Source organism: Eulemur rufifrons, chromosome 30, assembly GCF_041146395.1.
Source record: "Eulemur rufifrons isolate Redbay chromosome 30, OSU_ERuf_1, whole genome shotgun sequence".
Classification (NCBI taxonomy): domain Eukaryota; kingdom Metazoa; phylum Chordata; class Mammalia; order Primates; family Lemuridae; genus Eulemur; species Eulemur rufifrons.
In genome coordinates this window covers 90,263,765-90,278,687 of record NC_091012.1, presented here as the reverse complement: position 1 = coordinate 90,278,687, position 14,923 = coordinate 90,263,765, and the positions used below count along the sequence as shown (strand labels likewise).

General features: G+C 43.0%; 1 protein-coding gene across 1 annotated transcript; it reads left to right on the top strand.

Annotated features, from left to right (window-relative positions):
- The first annotated feature begins 2,351 nt into the window (after positions 1–2,351).
- Positions 2,352–14,543, top strand: PIN4 (peptidylprolyl cis/trans isomerase, NIMA-interacting 4). The gene is made up of 4 exons (XM_069463695.1): positions 2,352–2,429; positions 6,765–6,838; positions 13,696–13,815; positions 14,373–14,543. The coding sequence occupies exons 1-4, from the start codon at positions 2,387–2,389 to the stop codon at positions 14,529–14,531; spliced, it is 396 nt and encodes a 131-aa protein (XP_069319796.1). The 5' UTR covers positions 2,352–2,386; the 3' UTR covers positions 14,532–14,543.
- The last annotated feature ends 380 nt before the right edge of the window (positions 14,544–14,923 follow it).

Below are 14,923 nucleotides of genomic sequence, written 5' to 3'. Positions count from 1 at the left end.
CCATTATCATCTCTGAGTCACTGTGCACACTGCAGCAGACGTTACCATGGTTTCGAGGCTGAATTTTTCTCCTCTCTGCTCCCCCTGCCCTCTCTTCAGTTAATTTGTCACTCTGCTCCACAGACTTCTCCACAGTCTGCCTCCACAGACTGGTGCAGACTTCACCCTGCATAGAATCTGGCTTTGAGGTGGTTTGTTTTTCAAGTAATGTTAATTGCCTTTTTTTCTTGAATTAAAAAAATAATATATGCCAAGTGATAGAACATAAACAGAAGAAAATGAAAGTTAGAGATAAACTCACATTCCAGAACTAACACTTAAAATTTTATATTTTCTAGCAGTTCTTAGCAAGAGTCCCTGAAAAAAATTTTATCATATTTCCTGTCCTATCTTTATGTGATACATACTTTGTAGTTCAGATCATCCGGGTTTTTTATCTGTCTTAAAGTTCTTTCGACCTTGAAACCCCCAGCAGACTCCTCTGAGCTGTTGGCCTTTAGGCACTGTTTTGAACAAATTCAGCCATGTAGACAGGCTTGTTTATCATCACTGTTACTGTTATTATCTGCTGGAATGCACAAAGCTTTCACAATGTTCCAGGCACTAAGAATTTGCAAGGCATATCAGCCATTCACGTTGGCTCTTCACTGGAACCTGAACTCTAGTTTACCTCATTCCTACTCGGAGACTGCCATTGCCAGTGGTCACAGGAAAGGCTCTTCCCGCTGAAAAATCAGAAGTAAAGGTGCCTCCTAGCTGTAGATGATCTGATGAACATGAGGCCACACAGTCACTGCCAATCCCCAATCGCCTGATCTCCTAGCTGGACCTGGAAAGTCAGCACAGGACGCATTCTCCACAGTTGATCACTGCCAATCCCAAACAAGGAGTGCCCCAGCCATGGCCAGAAGTCACAGCAGTGCAACATAAGGAGGGTCCTTGTTATGTCTGAGTGGGGATGGGTACAATCTCAGAAATATCTGACCCCCTGGTTTGGGCAGGAAGCATCTCCAACTCCAGCAAGGCTGCATCCAAAAATTAAACTCTGAACTGCAGGGCCTATATATTCTGGCTAGCAGTGGCAAGCTAGGACAGCTACCTCACCGAATGGAGGAAAAGCTTTGACATTATATATAAATTTCTGATGAGGGGAGGGGCTGTGGGTAAAGGGAGAAAAAGTGTGGGGGCACAAATTCAAAAATCATTTATCTGAAGCTAACACTATGAGCTAACCATTGTTTTATGTGCTTTACAAATATGAACTTGTTTCTCTTAACACCCTATAAGTAGATAATATTTTCATCAACTCCATTACACAGATGATAAAACTGAGCCAAAGAGAGGTGAGGAAACTTCCTCAAGGTCACAGAGCTAGTAGACAGATGGTGGAGCAGGGATTTGAAACCAGGCAATCTGGCTCCAGAGTCCATGCTTTTCACTATTATGCTGTACCATTATAGAAATTTTGTAAAATACACAGACACATATACAACGACCTGTATGTACCAGCACCACTGGTCGCATCTGGCTGTATAGCTTTCCTATCCTTTATACGCATCTATTAGGTAGCACATAATATATACTTTTTTAAAAAGGGAATCGTATTCTGTATCTTGGTCTTCCTTAAGGCCATTTCCCCTAACTGTACACACAGTCTTACAATCGTTATTTTAAATGGTGCATAAATATCCTTTTGTGTGGTTGAAACATTATTTATTTAAGCACTACCCGACTGAGGAGCATTCAGACCACTTCCAATGTTTCTCCATGAATGAGTTCTGCAAGAGGCAGAGGGTAACAGGCTTTTAAAAAGAAACTACCTTTTGAATCCAATCAATTACAGCTGCAAAATAAAATTAACAAACGAAAAACTGCCAAGGACTGCAAGCCTGTGTGTAGGAGGGGACGGCAGAAAGTGGCTGCCACCGTGGCTCTTCCCGCTCTCCCTTTGTCTGGCGGTCCCCCCTCCCCCCGCCCCGGGATTGGCCAGAGCCAGCGCGGAGGGACTGCAGAGGCCCGCACCTCCTACTGCGCACGCGCCGAGGAAGTGTGAGCGGAAGCTGTGATAGTTGGGACACTGCCGCAAATCAGGGCGTGGTAAAAAGTAGTAACAACAAACGCAGAGGCGAGGTTTCCCGCCCCAACCGTGCCTTTGTATCCGCCCCTCTACCTGGTCCCAAGCTTCTTATTGGTCAGACCCCTTTAACCCCATTGGTCCGAAAGCCAAAGGGATGGGTCTGCCCCAAACGGTGCCTGCCTCCGGAGACGCAGTAGGAACGGCAAATTGCGATGCCGCTTTCAGGCATTGTTTAGGACATGCCCATGGGGCCTGAGGGGCTTTGTACGGCAACGCGAGCAGTTCAAAGTTCAACAGCAAGTTTAGAAGATGCCGCCCAAAGGAAAAAGTGGTTCTGGAAAAGGGGGAAAAGGTAGAGCGGCCAGAGCGATCAAAGACAATGGGGGCGGGTGAGGAGCGAGGGAGCGTGGGGGTGCCAGGGGCGGGAACAGACAGGCAGTCCCCGGGGTCTGGGACTGAGGCAGTAGGTAGCCGGTGGCCCCACAGAGCCTCCATCGGTTATGTCTGGGGATTCTCCAGCGAGGCTTAGAAAGGTTAAGTGCATGAAGGGCTACTGAGGTTGTAAGAACATATTGGGCTACATACAGTGCAAGGACCGTCCTGGTGGGTAATAGAAGCTGGTGGGGATGGTTCCTGGGAGGTAATGACTTGGGGCTGCTATTTCAAGGGGTTATTAGAGGTGTAAAGTTCAGTCATATCAGAAGCTAGCAAGAAGTCCACATTGATTATGGTCCTTAAGATTCCTTTTAATGCTTACAGAATGACATGCCCGCCATCAGGGAAGGACCCATTCATTCATCCATTGAACAGAAATGTGTCAGGCACAGTGCAAGCGCTGAGGATATAAAAATAAGACAGATTTTGGCCCTAAGGAGCTAGTTTCCTCCTCGAACTACTGAGAAGAAGCATAGTCATCATAAAACACTGTACTAAACGCAATGTTGAGAGATGTGTGTGGGATGTTATGGAAACTGAGGAAGTGCTTCATCTAGGTGGGGAACAGAGAAGGGAAGATTTCCTGTAGATGAGTTAGGCAGGTCAAAATGGACAGTGAAGGTAGGTCAAAGCATTCCCGACAGAGAGTCCAGCAGCAAACACTGAGATGAGAAACAGCATGGTGTGTGCAGTATAGTGTTGCTGGAGCAAAAACTCAAGACAGAAGGTCAAGTGGTGAGAATGAAGACAGAAACAAAGATTGAATCATGGGGAATGCTGTATGGGATGCAAAAAGGGCGGTTAAGGGTCAGAATGAACTGTAAGGAGATTGTTGCAGTAGTCCTGGTGAGAGATGATGGTGGTCTGAGGCTGTGGGAACTGAAAGGATAGAAAAGATTCTATAAATATTTAGGATATGAAATAGTCAGGACTTGGTGATTTATTGCATTGGAGATGGGGTGGTGTAGAGATCAACAATCATTTTGTTTTCTGGATTGGATTTCTAACTTGGCGGTACTGCAAGCTAACATCAAGGGTACGTGAAGATCAGTGATAAGATCAATGAATTTGCATTTAGATATATTGACTTTGAGGTGTCTGGGACATCTAAGTGAAGATATAGTCAGGAAGTGGTTGGATATTTGAGTCTGACATTTGAGGGAGAGGTCTGGACTGCACTTTTAGGTTTTAGGAGTCAGTAACATATAGATGGTAGTTGAGCCCATGGGAGTGTATGAGATTTACCCATGGAGAGTTTAGAGAATAAGAGCACAGAGCAAAGAAAGAGGCAGACAGATACAGGGAGTGCAAAATGATGTCCCAGAGAGGCTGGAGAGACCAGAAGATTTCTTTAAAAAAGAAGGTATGGTCTATCAAGCACAGCAAAATGGCCAAATAAGATAAGAAGGAAAACAATACTGTTTGGATTTGGAAATTAGAGGTGGCCTTAGGTAAGAGTGGTTTTGGTGGAATGAGAAAGGCAGAAGCCAGACTGAAGTGACTAGAGGACTGACAGGGAAGTGATAAATTGGAGACAATCAGTGTGGACTTCTTAGAAAGTTTTAACTGGTAATCGTGAATGGGATGGTAGATAGAGGAGGCTAAAAGATTAAGAAAAGATTTTACTTTGTTACTTAAGAATGGGGGAAATGTGGGAGTAAGGCCGAGGTGAATAATCCAGCAGAATAAGAAAGGTAAAGGTACAAAGGAGTGAGATTTAGGAGAAAAGAGGTCCTAGACTGAGGTGGGGCAGTTGAGCTTTAAATAGAAGAAGGGACACCTTATGCTCAAGGCCTTCTAGAGAAAGAGGCAAAATGAGTGTGGTTGTAGAAATTGGGGCCTGGGAGGGGGAATGGGGTAGAGTTAGGGAGGTCGTGCTTAATGGCCTCAATTTCTTTAAGTAGAAGACAAGGGTATTTTTTAAGACTGAGGGTCAGGGACTCAGTGGGGGTCTTGAGGAGAGTGACACAGGTTTAGAGTAGGGTTATGGGAGAGGGACTGAAACACAAATAAAAAGATTGCCCTCAGGGCTGGGAGCCTGACTAAGATTGAAGGCCATGAATTTGTTGAAGACTTTGATCTGCATGGTCATGATTTACCTAGTACCTTGCAACTGGCACAATATAGGATTAAAAAAAGCTAGGTGTTGCCTTGAGCCATAGTTGCAGTTTTGTCAGTTAGGAGGACAGTCCTGTAATTCTAGCACTTTGGAAAGCTGAGGTGGGAAGTGGGAGGACAATTTGAAGCCAAGAGTTTGATACCAGCCTGAGCAAAATAGTGAGACCTCGTCTCTACAGAAAATTTTTTAAAATTGGCCAAGCATGGTGATGCACACCTGTAGTCCCAGCTACTGGGAAGGCTGAGGCAGGAGGATTGCGTGAGCCCAGGAGTTTGAGATTGCAGTGAACTAACTGTGAAGATGCCACTGCACTCAAGCCGGGGCAACAGAGTGAAAGTCTGTCTTTGAAAAAATAATGGAAGGATAGCAATACAAGGGAATTTGGGGTGCCAGTGGGAATGCAGTTCAGATGATCAAGCGTGGGGTCCAGACTGGGAAGGGAAGGAGAAGTCTGTCAGTCTAGGGGAACATAGCTGGATAAAGGGACGCAGTGGTAGTGATGAGGGGAGGAGGTTTTGTAAAGTCAAAGAGCCAGTGTTGTGGGAATGAGGCATGAGAAGGCTGGAAGGACAGGAGGTTGTAGCTAGAGACTGAACTAGCTCTGAGTGGCACATTTCCATCAGGTGCCCCTGCGGCAGGTGGCCTGGAGTAGACAGCATTGGGCATTCGGGAGGGAGATCCAGAACCATGACATTAGGTTGTTGGATGAGATTCTTCACCACAAATGATGAGGTCACCCAAGATAATGGCAGGAGAGAGGGTGGAGAGGAAGCCCAAAGCTGATGCCAAAGTCCTCAGTAAATCAAAGGCAGAGAGGTGGCAGTGAGAAGATGACAGCATCCAGGAAGGGAGAGGATGGGATTACTAGAAGGCATCGTCACTCAAGAGTGGGTATACAGCAAACCCAGTTAAGACTTTGGTTTAATAGAACTCCTTTGGCAGTAACATTTCCTCAGGCTTTTGGTGGTCAGTATTTGGAGGTTTTAGTTTAGTCGAACATTTATTGAACACCTATTGTGTGCCAGGCACTGTGCTGGGCACTGGAGATACTAAAACAACTAAGGTGGAGTCTCCTACTTAAAACTTTTCAGTGGCTCCCTATGACTTCTAGGATAAATTTCTCCTTAATGGGGCCCAGACCCCCAGCCACCTCCCCCAGGCAGGCTCATCTGACGGCACTCCCACCTCAGACTTGCTTTCATCCATACAATTTCCTACACATACTGTATGTCTTCTCCTCATCCTTTCTTCAGCTTAACCAGCTCCTACTCATCCAGGAACCGCCCCCCCATCCACCCAGCTGGCTCAAATGTCTCTCTCTGCCTCCACAGCCCCCGTCCATAACCGTCTCTGCACCTACTGCATTCCCCTGAAATGATGTGTTTTCGTCACTAGAATATGAGTTCCCTAAAGGACGGTATAAGGCTTGTTCATCTTTGTACCCCCAATGCCTGGAACTTAGTAGTTACTTAGGAAATGTTTATTGCACTGACACTTAATCTAGTTATAGTTCCTAGATCAGACCCTAACAATAAGTATGCTGCCATTGATACAGAAGTTAACATAGTAGTAAAATGACATAGTAGTAAAATGTAAGATGCTGCCAATGGTTGTTAGTGTGAATATCAGTGACTTTTCTTAGGAAGACATCAATAATAGGCAATGTAGTAGACTCCAGGAATTTGCACATGAATGTATTCTTTAATCAAAAATGGGTAGTGGGAAATTTGATCTTTATTTAAAAAATTCTTGAAGACTTATTGGAATTGTGAGCACTCGAATACATAGTTGCAGTACATATTGAAATCTTACAAGAGCTTAGGGGTTTGCCCTTAGAAGGCAAGATTTGAATTGGGTCCAGAGAATCTGGACCAGGCTTCTAGAGCTCATATTCACTCATTAGCACACTCATTTGTGTATCCGTTTTTCATGAAGAGTCTATGTAGGGCACGATTTCCTGTTTGAAGAGAGGTGAGTCACACATTAATTTATCTTGATGTAGTAAAGTGTTTGGCAGAATTCCCTTTTGAAGCTTCATGCTGTGATGGGAGTGCCAACTCGTGTTGTGTGTTGGACCTTTCTGTAAATATCAAGGTGCAGTTTAAATGAGTGCCTGTCATCTCTTCTCTAAAGGGGGAGCAGCCTCTGGGAGCGACAGTTCTGACAAGAAGGCTCAGGGTCCCAAAGGTGGTGGCAATGCAGTAAAGGTGAGTTACTAGCTCCTTTTTTTCCCCCCCATGTTAAATAGAAATATAGGTTGGTGCAAAAGTAATTGCGGTTGTAGCGTTGAAATTTGCCATTTGATATTGGAATACATTCTTAAATAAATGTTATGTTATTCATCATTTTAGATTAGGGAAATGATGTTAGACAAAAAGCAAATTCAAGTGATTTTGTTATTTAAATTCAAAATGGGTTGTAAAGCAGCAGAGACAACTTACAACATCAACAATACATTTGGCCCAGGAACTGCTAATGAACATACAGTGCAGTGGTGGTTCAACAAGTTTTGTGAAGGAGACGAGAGCCTTGAAGATGAGGAGTGCAGTGGCCGGTCATCAGAAGATGACAACTACCAATTGAGAGCAATCATTGAAGCTTGTCCTCTTAAAACCACACGAGAAATTGCTAAAGAACTCAACTTCGACCATTCTATGGTCGTTCGGCATTTGAAGCAAATTGGAAAGGTGAAAAAGCTCAATAAGTGGGTGCCACGTGAGCTGACTGAAAACCAAAAAAATTGTCATTTTGAAGTCTTCTCTTATTCCACGCAACAACAATGAACAATTTCTCCATCAGATTGTGACATGCAAGGAAAAGTGGATTTTATAGAACAGCTGGCGATGATCAGCTCACGGGTTGGACCGAGAAGCTCCAAAACACTTCCCAAAGCCAAACTTGCACCCAAAAAAAGGTCATGGTCACTGTTTGGTGGTCTGCTGTCAGTCTGATCCACTACAGCTTTCTGAATCCTGGCGAAACCATTACATCTGAGAAGTATGCACAGCAAATCAATGAGATGCACCAAAAACTGCAACACCTGCAGTTGGCACTGGTCAACGGAAAGGGTCCACTTCTTCTCCATGACAACGCCCGACCACACGCCGCACAACTAAGGCTTCAAAAGTTGAATGAATTGGGCTATGAAGTTTTGCCTCATCTGCCTTGTTCACCTGACCTCACCAACTACCACTTCTTCAAGCATCTCGACAGCTTTTTGCAGGGAAAATGCTTCCTCAACCATCAAGATGCAGAAAATGCTTTCATGCTTTCCAAGAGTTTGTTCGTCGAACCCTGAAGCATGGATTTTTACACTACAGAGATAAACAAACTTATTTCTCATTGGCAAAAATGTGTTGATTGTAATGGTTCCTATTTTGATTAACAAAGATGTGTTTGAGCCTAGTTATAATGATTTAAAATTCAAGGTCCAAAACCACAATTACTTTTGCACCAACCTAAATAACATATATATATTGGTACACATAAAAGACAGTATGCCCAACTCATGCTAAGAAACCAGCCTAACACTGTTGTAAAATCAAGGTAACACAAAATTGGAAAACATAGACCAATCTCACTTATGAAAACTAATTCCTTTTAAATATTTTCTCAAAGGCTTTCTCAGGCTCTTCATACTTTTAGTATTCTTCCTTAAGTTGTATTAAGTTAGATCTTCCCAGTAAGTAAATGAGTTCTTTCTCATGAAAAAATAATATTTTATGAAACCAAGAGCTTAGGGAGGTGTTAAAAGGCACCTCTGCTGAGTAAACAGGCAAGGGTGCAGGTCTCGCTAGGAAGCTTCCCTGCTGTGAGCCAGGGCCTTGACCATGCTACGGAAATGGGGGTGGGAGACAATCAGCAAATAATTACTTGAAGTATTTAACCTAGTCCCAGAGGAATGTCTGCAGGGAGAAAATTTAATCTGCAGACAGAACTACTTAGTGCTACACAACAAAGTGATTTCCATGTTTTAGTCAGGAAATGGGAAACGATACTTTTATTCATTCATTCAGTAAGAATTTCGTGACATCTGCCCTGTGCCAAGTACTTTATTAGCCTCTGGGGATTTAAAGAAAAATCACAGACAGTTATCACAGTCTGCTTGGGAGCAGTTAGGTAAAGAAATTTCATTGCTGTATGATAAGCATAGCAGTGGAATTGCATCACATAAATTCAACCATACACATGTAGCCAAAAAGAGAGATAATGTGATGTTCTTCCCACCCTTCTACTCAGTGAATGTATGCCCCAGAGAGAGAGAGAGAGATGAGAGGAATGAATCTGCTTTTCTGTATTTGCCCTCCAGTCTCTCTTTTTTTTTTTTTTTTTGAGACAGAGTCTTGCTCTGTTGCCCAGGCTAGAGTGCTGTGGCGTCAGCCTAGCTCACAGCAACCTCAAACTCCTGGGCTCAAACGATCCTCCTGCCTCAGCCTCCTGAGTAGCTGGGACTACAGGCATGCGCCACCATGCTGGGCTAATTTTTTCTATTTTTAGTAGAGATGGGGACTCACTCTTGCTCAGGCTGCTCTCCAAACTCCTGAGCTCAAGTGATCCTCCCACCTTGGCCTCCCAAAGTGCTAGGATTACAGGCATGAGCCACTGTGCCCGGCCTGCCCTCCATTCTTGTATGAGCATCTTACTATGTGAAGTGGGATTCTGGTGTCCAAAGAAGTTTTCATAAAACATGGCCCCTAAATACAACCCAGCTACTTCATCTGGTGGTCAGCTGAAGAAGTGGGCATTGTTACAACTCAGGAGTGGGGCATGGCTGGCTATGTTGGACTTAATGAGTGCTGCCATGCTGGTCTCTAGTATGACACCTTCATAAGAAATGTTTTAGGGTAATTTTGGTTCTGTGCAATTTTCACCTAATGTGCTGACTTTTACAAGCACCTAACCTAAGAGACTGTTCCACTGCATATGGCTTGAAAGAGACATCTTGGCTGGACATGGTGGCTCATGTCTGTCATCCTAGCACTTTGGGATACTGAGGCAGGAGGATCACTTGAGGCCAGGAGTTCAAGGCCAGCCTGGGCAACACAGTGAGACTCTATCTCTACAAAAAAAAAATGTTTTTATATCAGTCAGATGTGGTAGCACATGCCTATAGTCCTAGCTACTCAGGAGGCTGAGGCAGGAGGATTGCTTGAGTCCAGGAGTTCAAGGCGGTAGTGAGCCATGATAGTGCCACTGTGCTCCAGCCTGGGCCACAAAGCAAGACCTTGTTGCCAAAAAAAAAAAAAAAAAAAAAAAGAGGCGTCTTACTCTCTGGAAAAAAATAAGTTCAGTGGGGCTATATATGAGGTATATGGAAAGGAGTGGCATGTTATTAGGTAGGAAAGTACATTAAGGTTAAATTTTTTATAAAGCTTTTAATTTTAAAATAATTATAGATTCACACGCAGTTGTAAGAAACAGTAAGTGTTTTTTCAAGGCCCCATCAGGGGAGGGACCCCGGGACCCTCCAGCCTTTTAGGGTTCAGCTCCTTCCACACCCTGCCACTCTGCTTCACACCCCACCCCTGTGCCCACATGCTGTCCTTGTGTCACTCTAAGCTGTGTGGATTCTGAGGCCCACCGGCTGACCATAGCTCCCCTCCTTTCCCTGCCTCCCCCAATCCTGTTCCTCCATTTTTCTCCTCTCAGACTCCACGCCCTTGAGCCCACCCTCCTCTCCCCACCATCTCCCAGGCTTCATATTTGTACTCCTATGCCCTGTATTTCCTGTAAACTGGAAATTAGACCTAAGGGCTTGATCATTGGATTAAGGAGCCCCAACTCCTTTTCCTTTTGGTCATCTCCCTGCATTCATCTGCCAACTACAACTCTGGATCAATCCAATGTTCTGCTTTCTTTGCACTTAAACCCAGAGCTGCTGGGCCCTACTGGAGAGTTACACAGCCTTGAGGATCAAGGCCACTAATGCCTGATCTAGTCTCACAGGGTTGGTGTGAAATTTAATGGGATAACTCATATAAAGCACTTAGCACAGTGTCTACCAGATATTAAGTACTCAACAACTTTTAAATATTTTTATCATTTTCACAAGAAAATAAAAACCAGACCTATATAGTTAGGAACTCCTCAGTCTTCAGCCCCCCCTCCTCCTCTCCTCTCCTCCTTTACAGCTAATTTTTCAAACCGTGTTCTGAATACCCCGCCTTGATCCTTCACTTATCTTCAGCCTCCTTTCTTTGCTCTGTTTTCATCCTTTCCCTTCTTACTGGATCTTCCCCTTCATGCTGGAAATATGTCCGGAGATCTTTAAAATACGTATATACACATGTCTTCAACTCTTTGCCTCTAGCCAGAGCCCTTTCTCCTTTTCGAACTGAATTAGTCGACAGAGTGGCCCACGTCGCTCGTTACCCTCCCACTTCCCACTGCTTCCTCAGTCAGCCCCCTGCGCTCTGGCTTCTGTACCGACCACTCTTCTGAGACTCCTTCTGCTGAGATCATCAATCAGTCATTGCTAAATTTGTTGTGTGTCTTACCTGATCTCTCTGCAGCACCACTGACTATTTCTTCCTTGAAACTTTCTCCTGCTTTGGTTTCTGTAACCACATCTTTCTCTCCTATTTGGCCTTTCCTTTTTATGATGCTTTCTGAGCTTCTTTCTTTACTGGTTGCTTAAACATTGCTATTCTCCAAGGTTGTCTTTAGCCTTCTTTCCTCCCCTTCTCATCCTGCACTCCCAAACTCTCTGTAGCTTGGCTCTCTTCCAAGATGCACATTTGCAGACCCCACAGATACTACAAACTCTTTATTTCACACTGTCCAAACCAGGATACTTGTTTATTCCTTTATAAGAACATGCCTAAGTTCATACAGCAGAGTTGGGATTTGACTCCAGGGCCAAAGATGGACGGTATCCCCTTTCTGTGATCATGATTGCTGTGTACACTTTCCCAGGACTTGAATCAAAGGTTGCTTTGTGAATGTGGCAGCAGAAACAGGGAGGCGGTCTAGAAGCTGTTTTTTGTAGGCCGAGTTGTGGTCTGATGAACCATTCTTGTCTCCCACTAGGCTTTCAATCTAGTGTCCAGATTGTTTATCCCCGTCTCCCCAGATAGCACTGGATACTTTCTGTAAGAAGTTTGCCTCTCTGAGCCCTGCTTTTTGACACATTCTTTCCTTTGATGTGTTCCTATCGCCTGTGTAGCTCCACTAGTCAGGAAGTTACTCCTGTGGGCCTAGGACAGTCTCTCCCACCCCTCACCCCCCACATCCCTACCCAATTTCAGTAGTTAACCCTAAGGACTTGGTTTGCTTGTGTCTGAATTATAAAGGAAACACCTTTAGCCCCTACTACCCCAGTGCATCACCTACAGTGTGAAACACAGTCATGCACCGCATAATGACATTCAGTTAGCGACAGACCGTGTATATAACAGTGGTCCCATAAGATTATAATGGAGTCAAACAATTCTTATCGCCTAGTATTTACCATATTGTGTATACTTTTTATAGTTATTTTAGAGTGTACTCCTTCAACTTATAAGAAAACAAGTTAACTGTAGAACAGCCTCAGGCAGGTCCTTCAGAAGGTATTCCAGAAGGCACTGTTATCATAGGAGATGACAGCTCCATGCACGTTACTGCCTCTGAAGACCTTCCAGTGAGACAAGAGGTAAAGTCAAGTGGAAGACAGTGATATTGATGATCCTGACCCTGTGTAGGCCTAAGCTAATATGTGTATTTGTGTCTTAGTTTTTAACAAAAAAGTTTAAATTTTTTTTAAATTTTAAAAATAGAAAAACTTATAGAATAAGGGCATAAAGAAAATATTTTTGTACAGCTGTACAGTGTGTCTGTGTTTTAAGCAAATGTTAATACAAAAGAGTCAAAAATTAAAATAAATTTAAAAGTTTATAAAGTAAAACAGTTACAGTAAGCCGAGGCTAATTTATTACTGAAGAAAGAAAAGTGTTTTATAAATTTAGTGTAACCTAAGTTGACAGTGTTTTTAAAGTTTACACTGGTTCACGGGAATGTCCTGGGCCTTTACATTCACTCTCCACTCACTCACTCACGCACCCGGAGCAACTTGCAGCCCTGCAGGCTCCATTCATCAGAAGTGCCCTATACAGGTGTACTATTTTTTTATCTTTTATATCTTATTTTGTAGTACCTTTTCTATGTTCAGATATGCAAATATTTCCCATTGTGTTCCAGTTGCCTACAGTACCCAGTACAGTAACGTGCTGCACAGGTTTGTAGCCTAGGAGCAATAGGCTGTGCCGTACGCCTAGGTACGTAGTAGGCTGTGCCATCTAGGTCTGTGTAAGTATGCTCTATGGTGTCCGCACAATGAAAAAATCACCTAACAACTCATATCTTTAGTTAAGTGACACATAACTATAACTGATTCTATTTGAATGAGAAATGGGAAATCCTGCAAAACATTATCTTGACAAAATCATTTTTAAAGATAATAGTGTTTTAACCATGGCTTTATGTAAACATAGGTTAAATTTGAATACTTCTATAGTACTGAGTATTCTTAATATTCAACATATAATGCTTTTCCAAAGTGTTGAATTGTGGGGAGGTGTCAATACATTAGGCCTCTTTTAGTAAGAAATATTTCCTAGCAAGTTTGTTCATATCATGCCCGCTCTGATAAAATAATAGCTAGCATTTATTGAATGCTGGCTGTGTTATCTTTATCCTCACAACCCCATGAGAACACACAGGTACTGTTAGCATCTCAGCGCACAAATAGGGAAACACTTGGAGGTTTAAAAACATGCCTAGGTTCATACAGCAGAGTTGGGATTTGACTCTAGGACCAAAGCTCTCAACTATTACGATATTTCCTCTTCCTCTTCCCACTGAGGTACATGGTAAAAGATGGGAGCTTCCCACAGCCAGGTGCCTGTTTTCCATCTATATCAGGGCTCTGAGATACTGCCTTGATATAGGAAATGGGTTTGTGGCTGTGGCCCAACTGGGCAAACTTCCAGGATTTTCAGTGACTGTGAGCTAATGTGTTTTTTTAATTGGTGGGAGTAATCCAAATGGTCGCCAAGTATTATACGAACATACTTTTTCCTTGTAGGTCAGACACATTCTTTGTGAAAAACACGGCAAAATCATGGAAGCCATGGAAAAGTTAAAGTCTGGAATGAGATTCAATGAAGTGGCTGCACAATATAGTGAAGATAAAGCCAGGCAAGGGGTATGTTGCTCTTATTTAAAATTTTCTGTCCTCCCCAAGAAAACACAGAAGTAGGGATTATTCCTATATTCAGCCATTAATTTTAGCCATATCTCCATTTAAAGATATTAAAAGCAGCTGCACACAGGTGGTATGTACCTGTAGTCCCAGCTACTTGGAGGCTGAGGTGGGTTCAAGGTAAAGAGTTCAAGGCCAGCCTGGGGAACATAGTGAGACCCCATCTCTAAAAAAAAAAAAGTAAAATTACAAACAAAACCAAAGATATTAAAAGCAGAAATGTCCAACTTTTGAATAGTAGAATAAGGGTCACCTATGTCTAAACCTAGACATAACCAAACTTGCAAAGCTTCAAAGTCCAACAGTATTGTGAGTGCTTATGTGTTTAGTCTAGGATTAGACTTCTTCTACCTATTTGTACTTATTGAGCCTATTCCTGTGTAGCTCGGATGAATAAACCTAGTAACCTTAGCATTCATGTTGAGAAATTCTCTTAAGCTACAGTAGAACTGTTCCCTCTACAGGGCCACTTTATATCATGTATCTTTTGGGTTTTTCAGGGCGACTTGGGTTGGATGACCAGAGGGTCCATGGTGGGACCTTTTCAAGAAGCAGCATTTGCCTTGCCTGTAAGTGGGATGGATAAACCTGTGTTCACAGATCCACCAGTGAAGACAAAATTTGGATATCATATTATTATGGTTGAAGGGAGAAAATAAATCATATGAAAGACTGAATAAGTTTTATACATTTTGTTTCTTTAAAAGGTACTGGATAATCCCTGTATTTTGTGAACTGTCAGTATGCACCTGTAGGTGCAAAAGAAAGTGGGTGTGGGTTAGTGTATACTGCAGTAGGTAGTCAGTAGTTCTCAAAGTCAAGCAGACAGCTTTTAACTTGTATTCCCTTTCGTCTCAGAACTACTTTATCTGACTTTAACTATTTTCCATAAATTAATTCAGAAACTATGTTCAGGTGAATCAACTCACACTATTCATGCAACTGAAAATATTGGGTATCAAATAGATAGGTTAGCATATGGGAATCATAAATAAGTTCCTACACAACACTTGTTTTACAAGACAGTCAATTCTGATCTGCCAGGACAGGT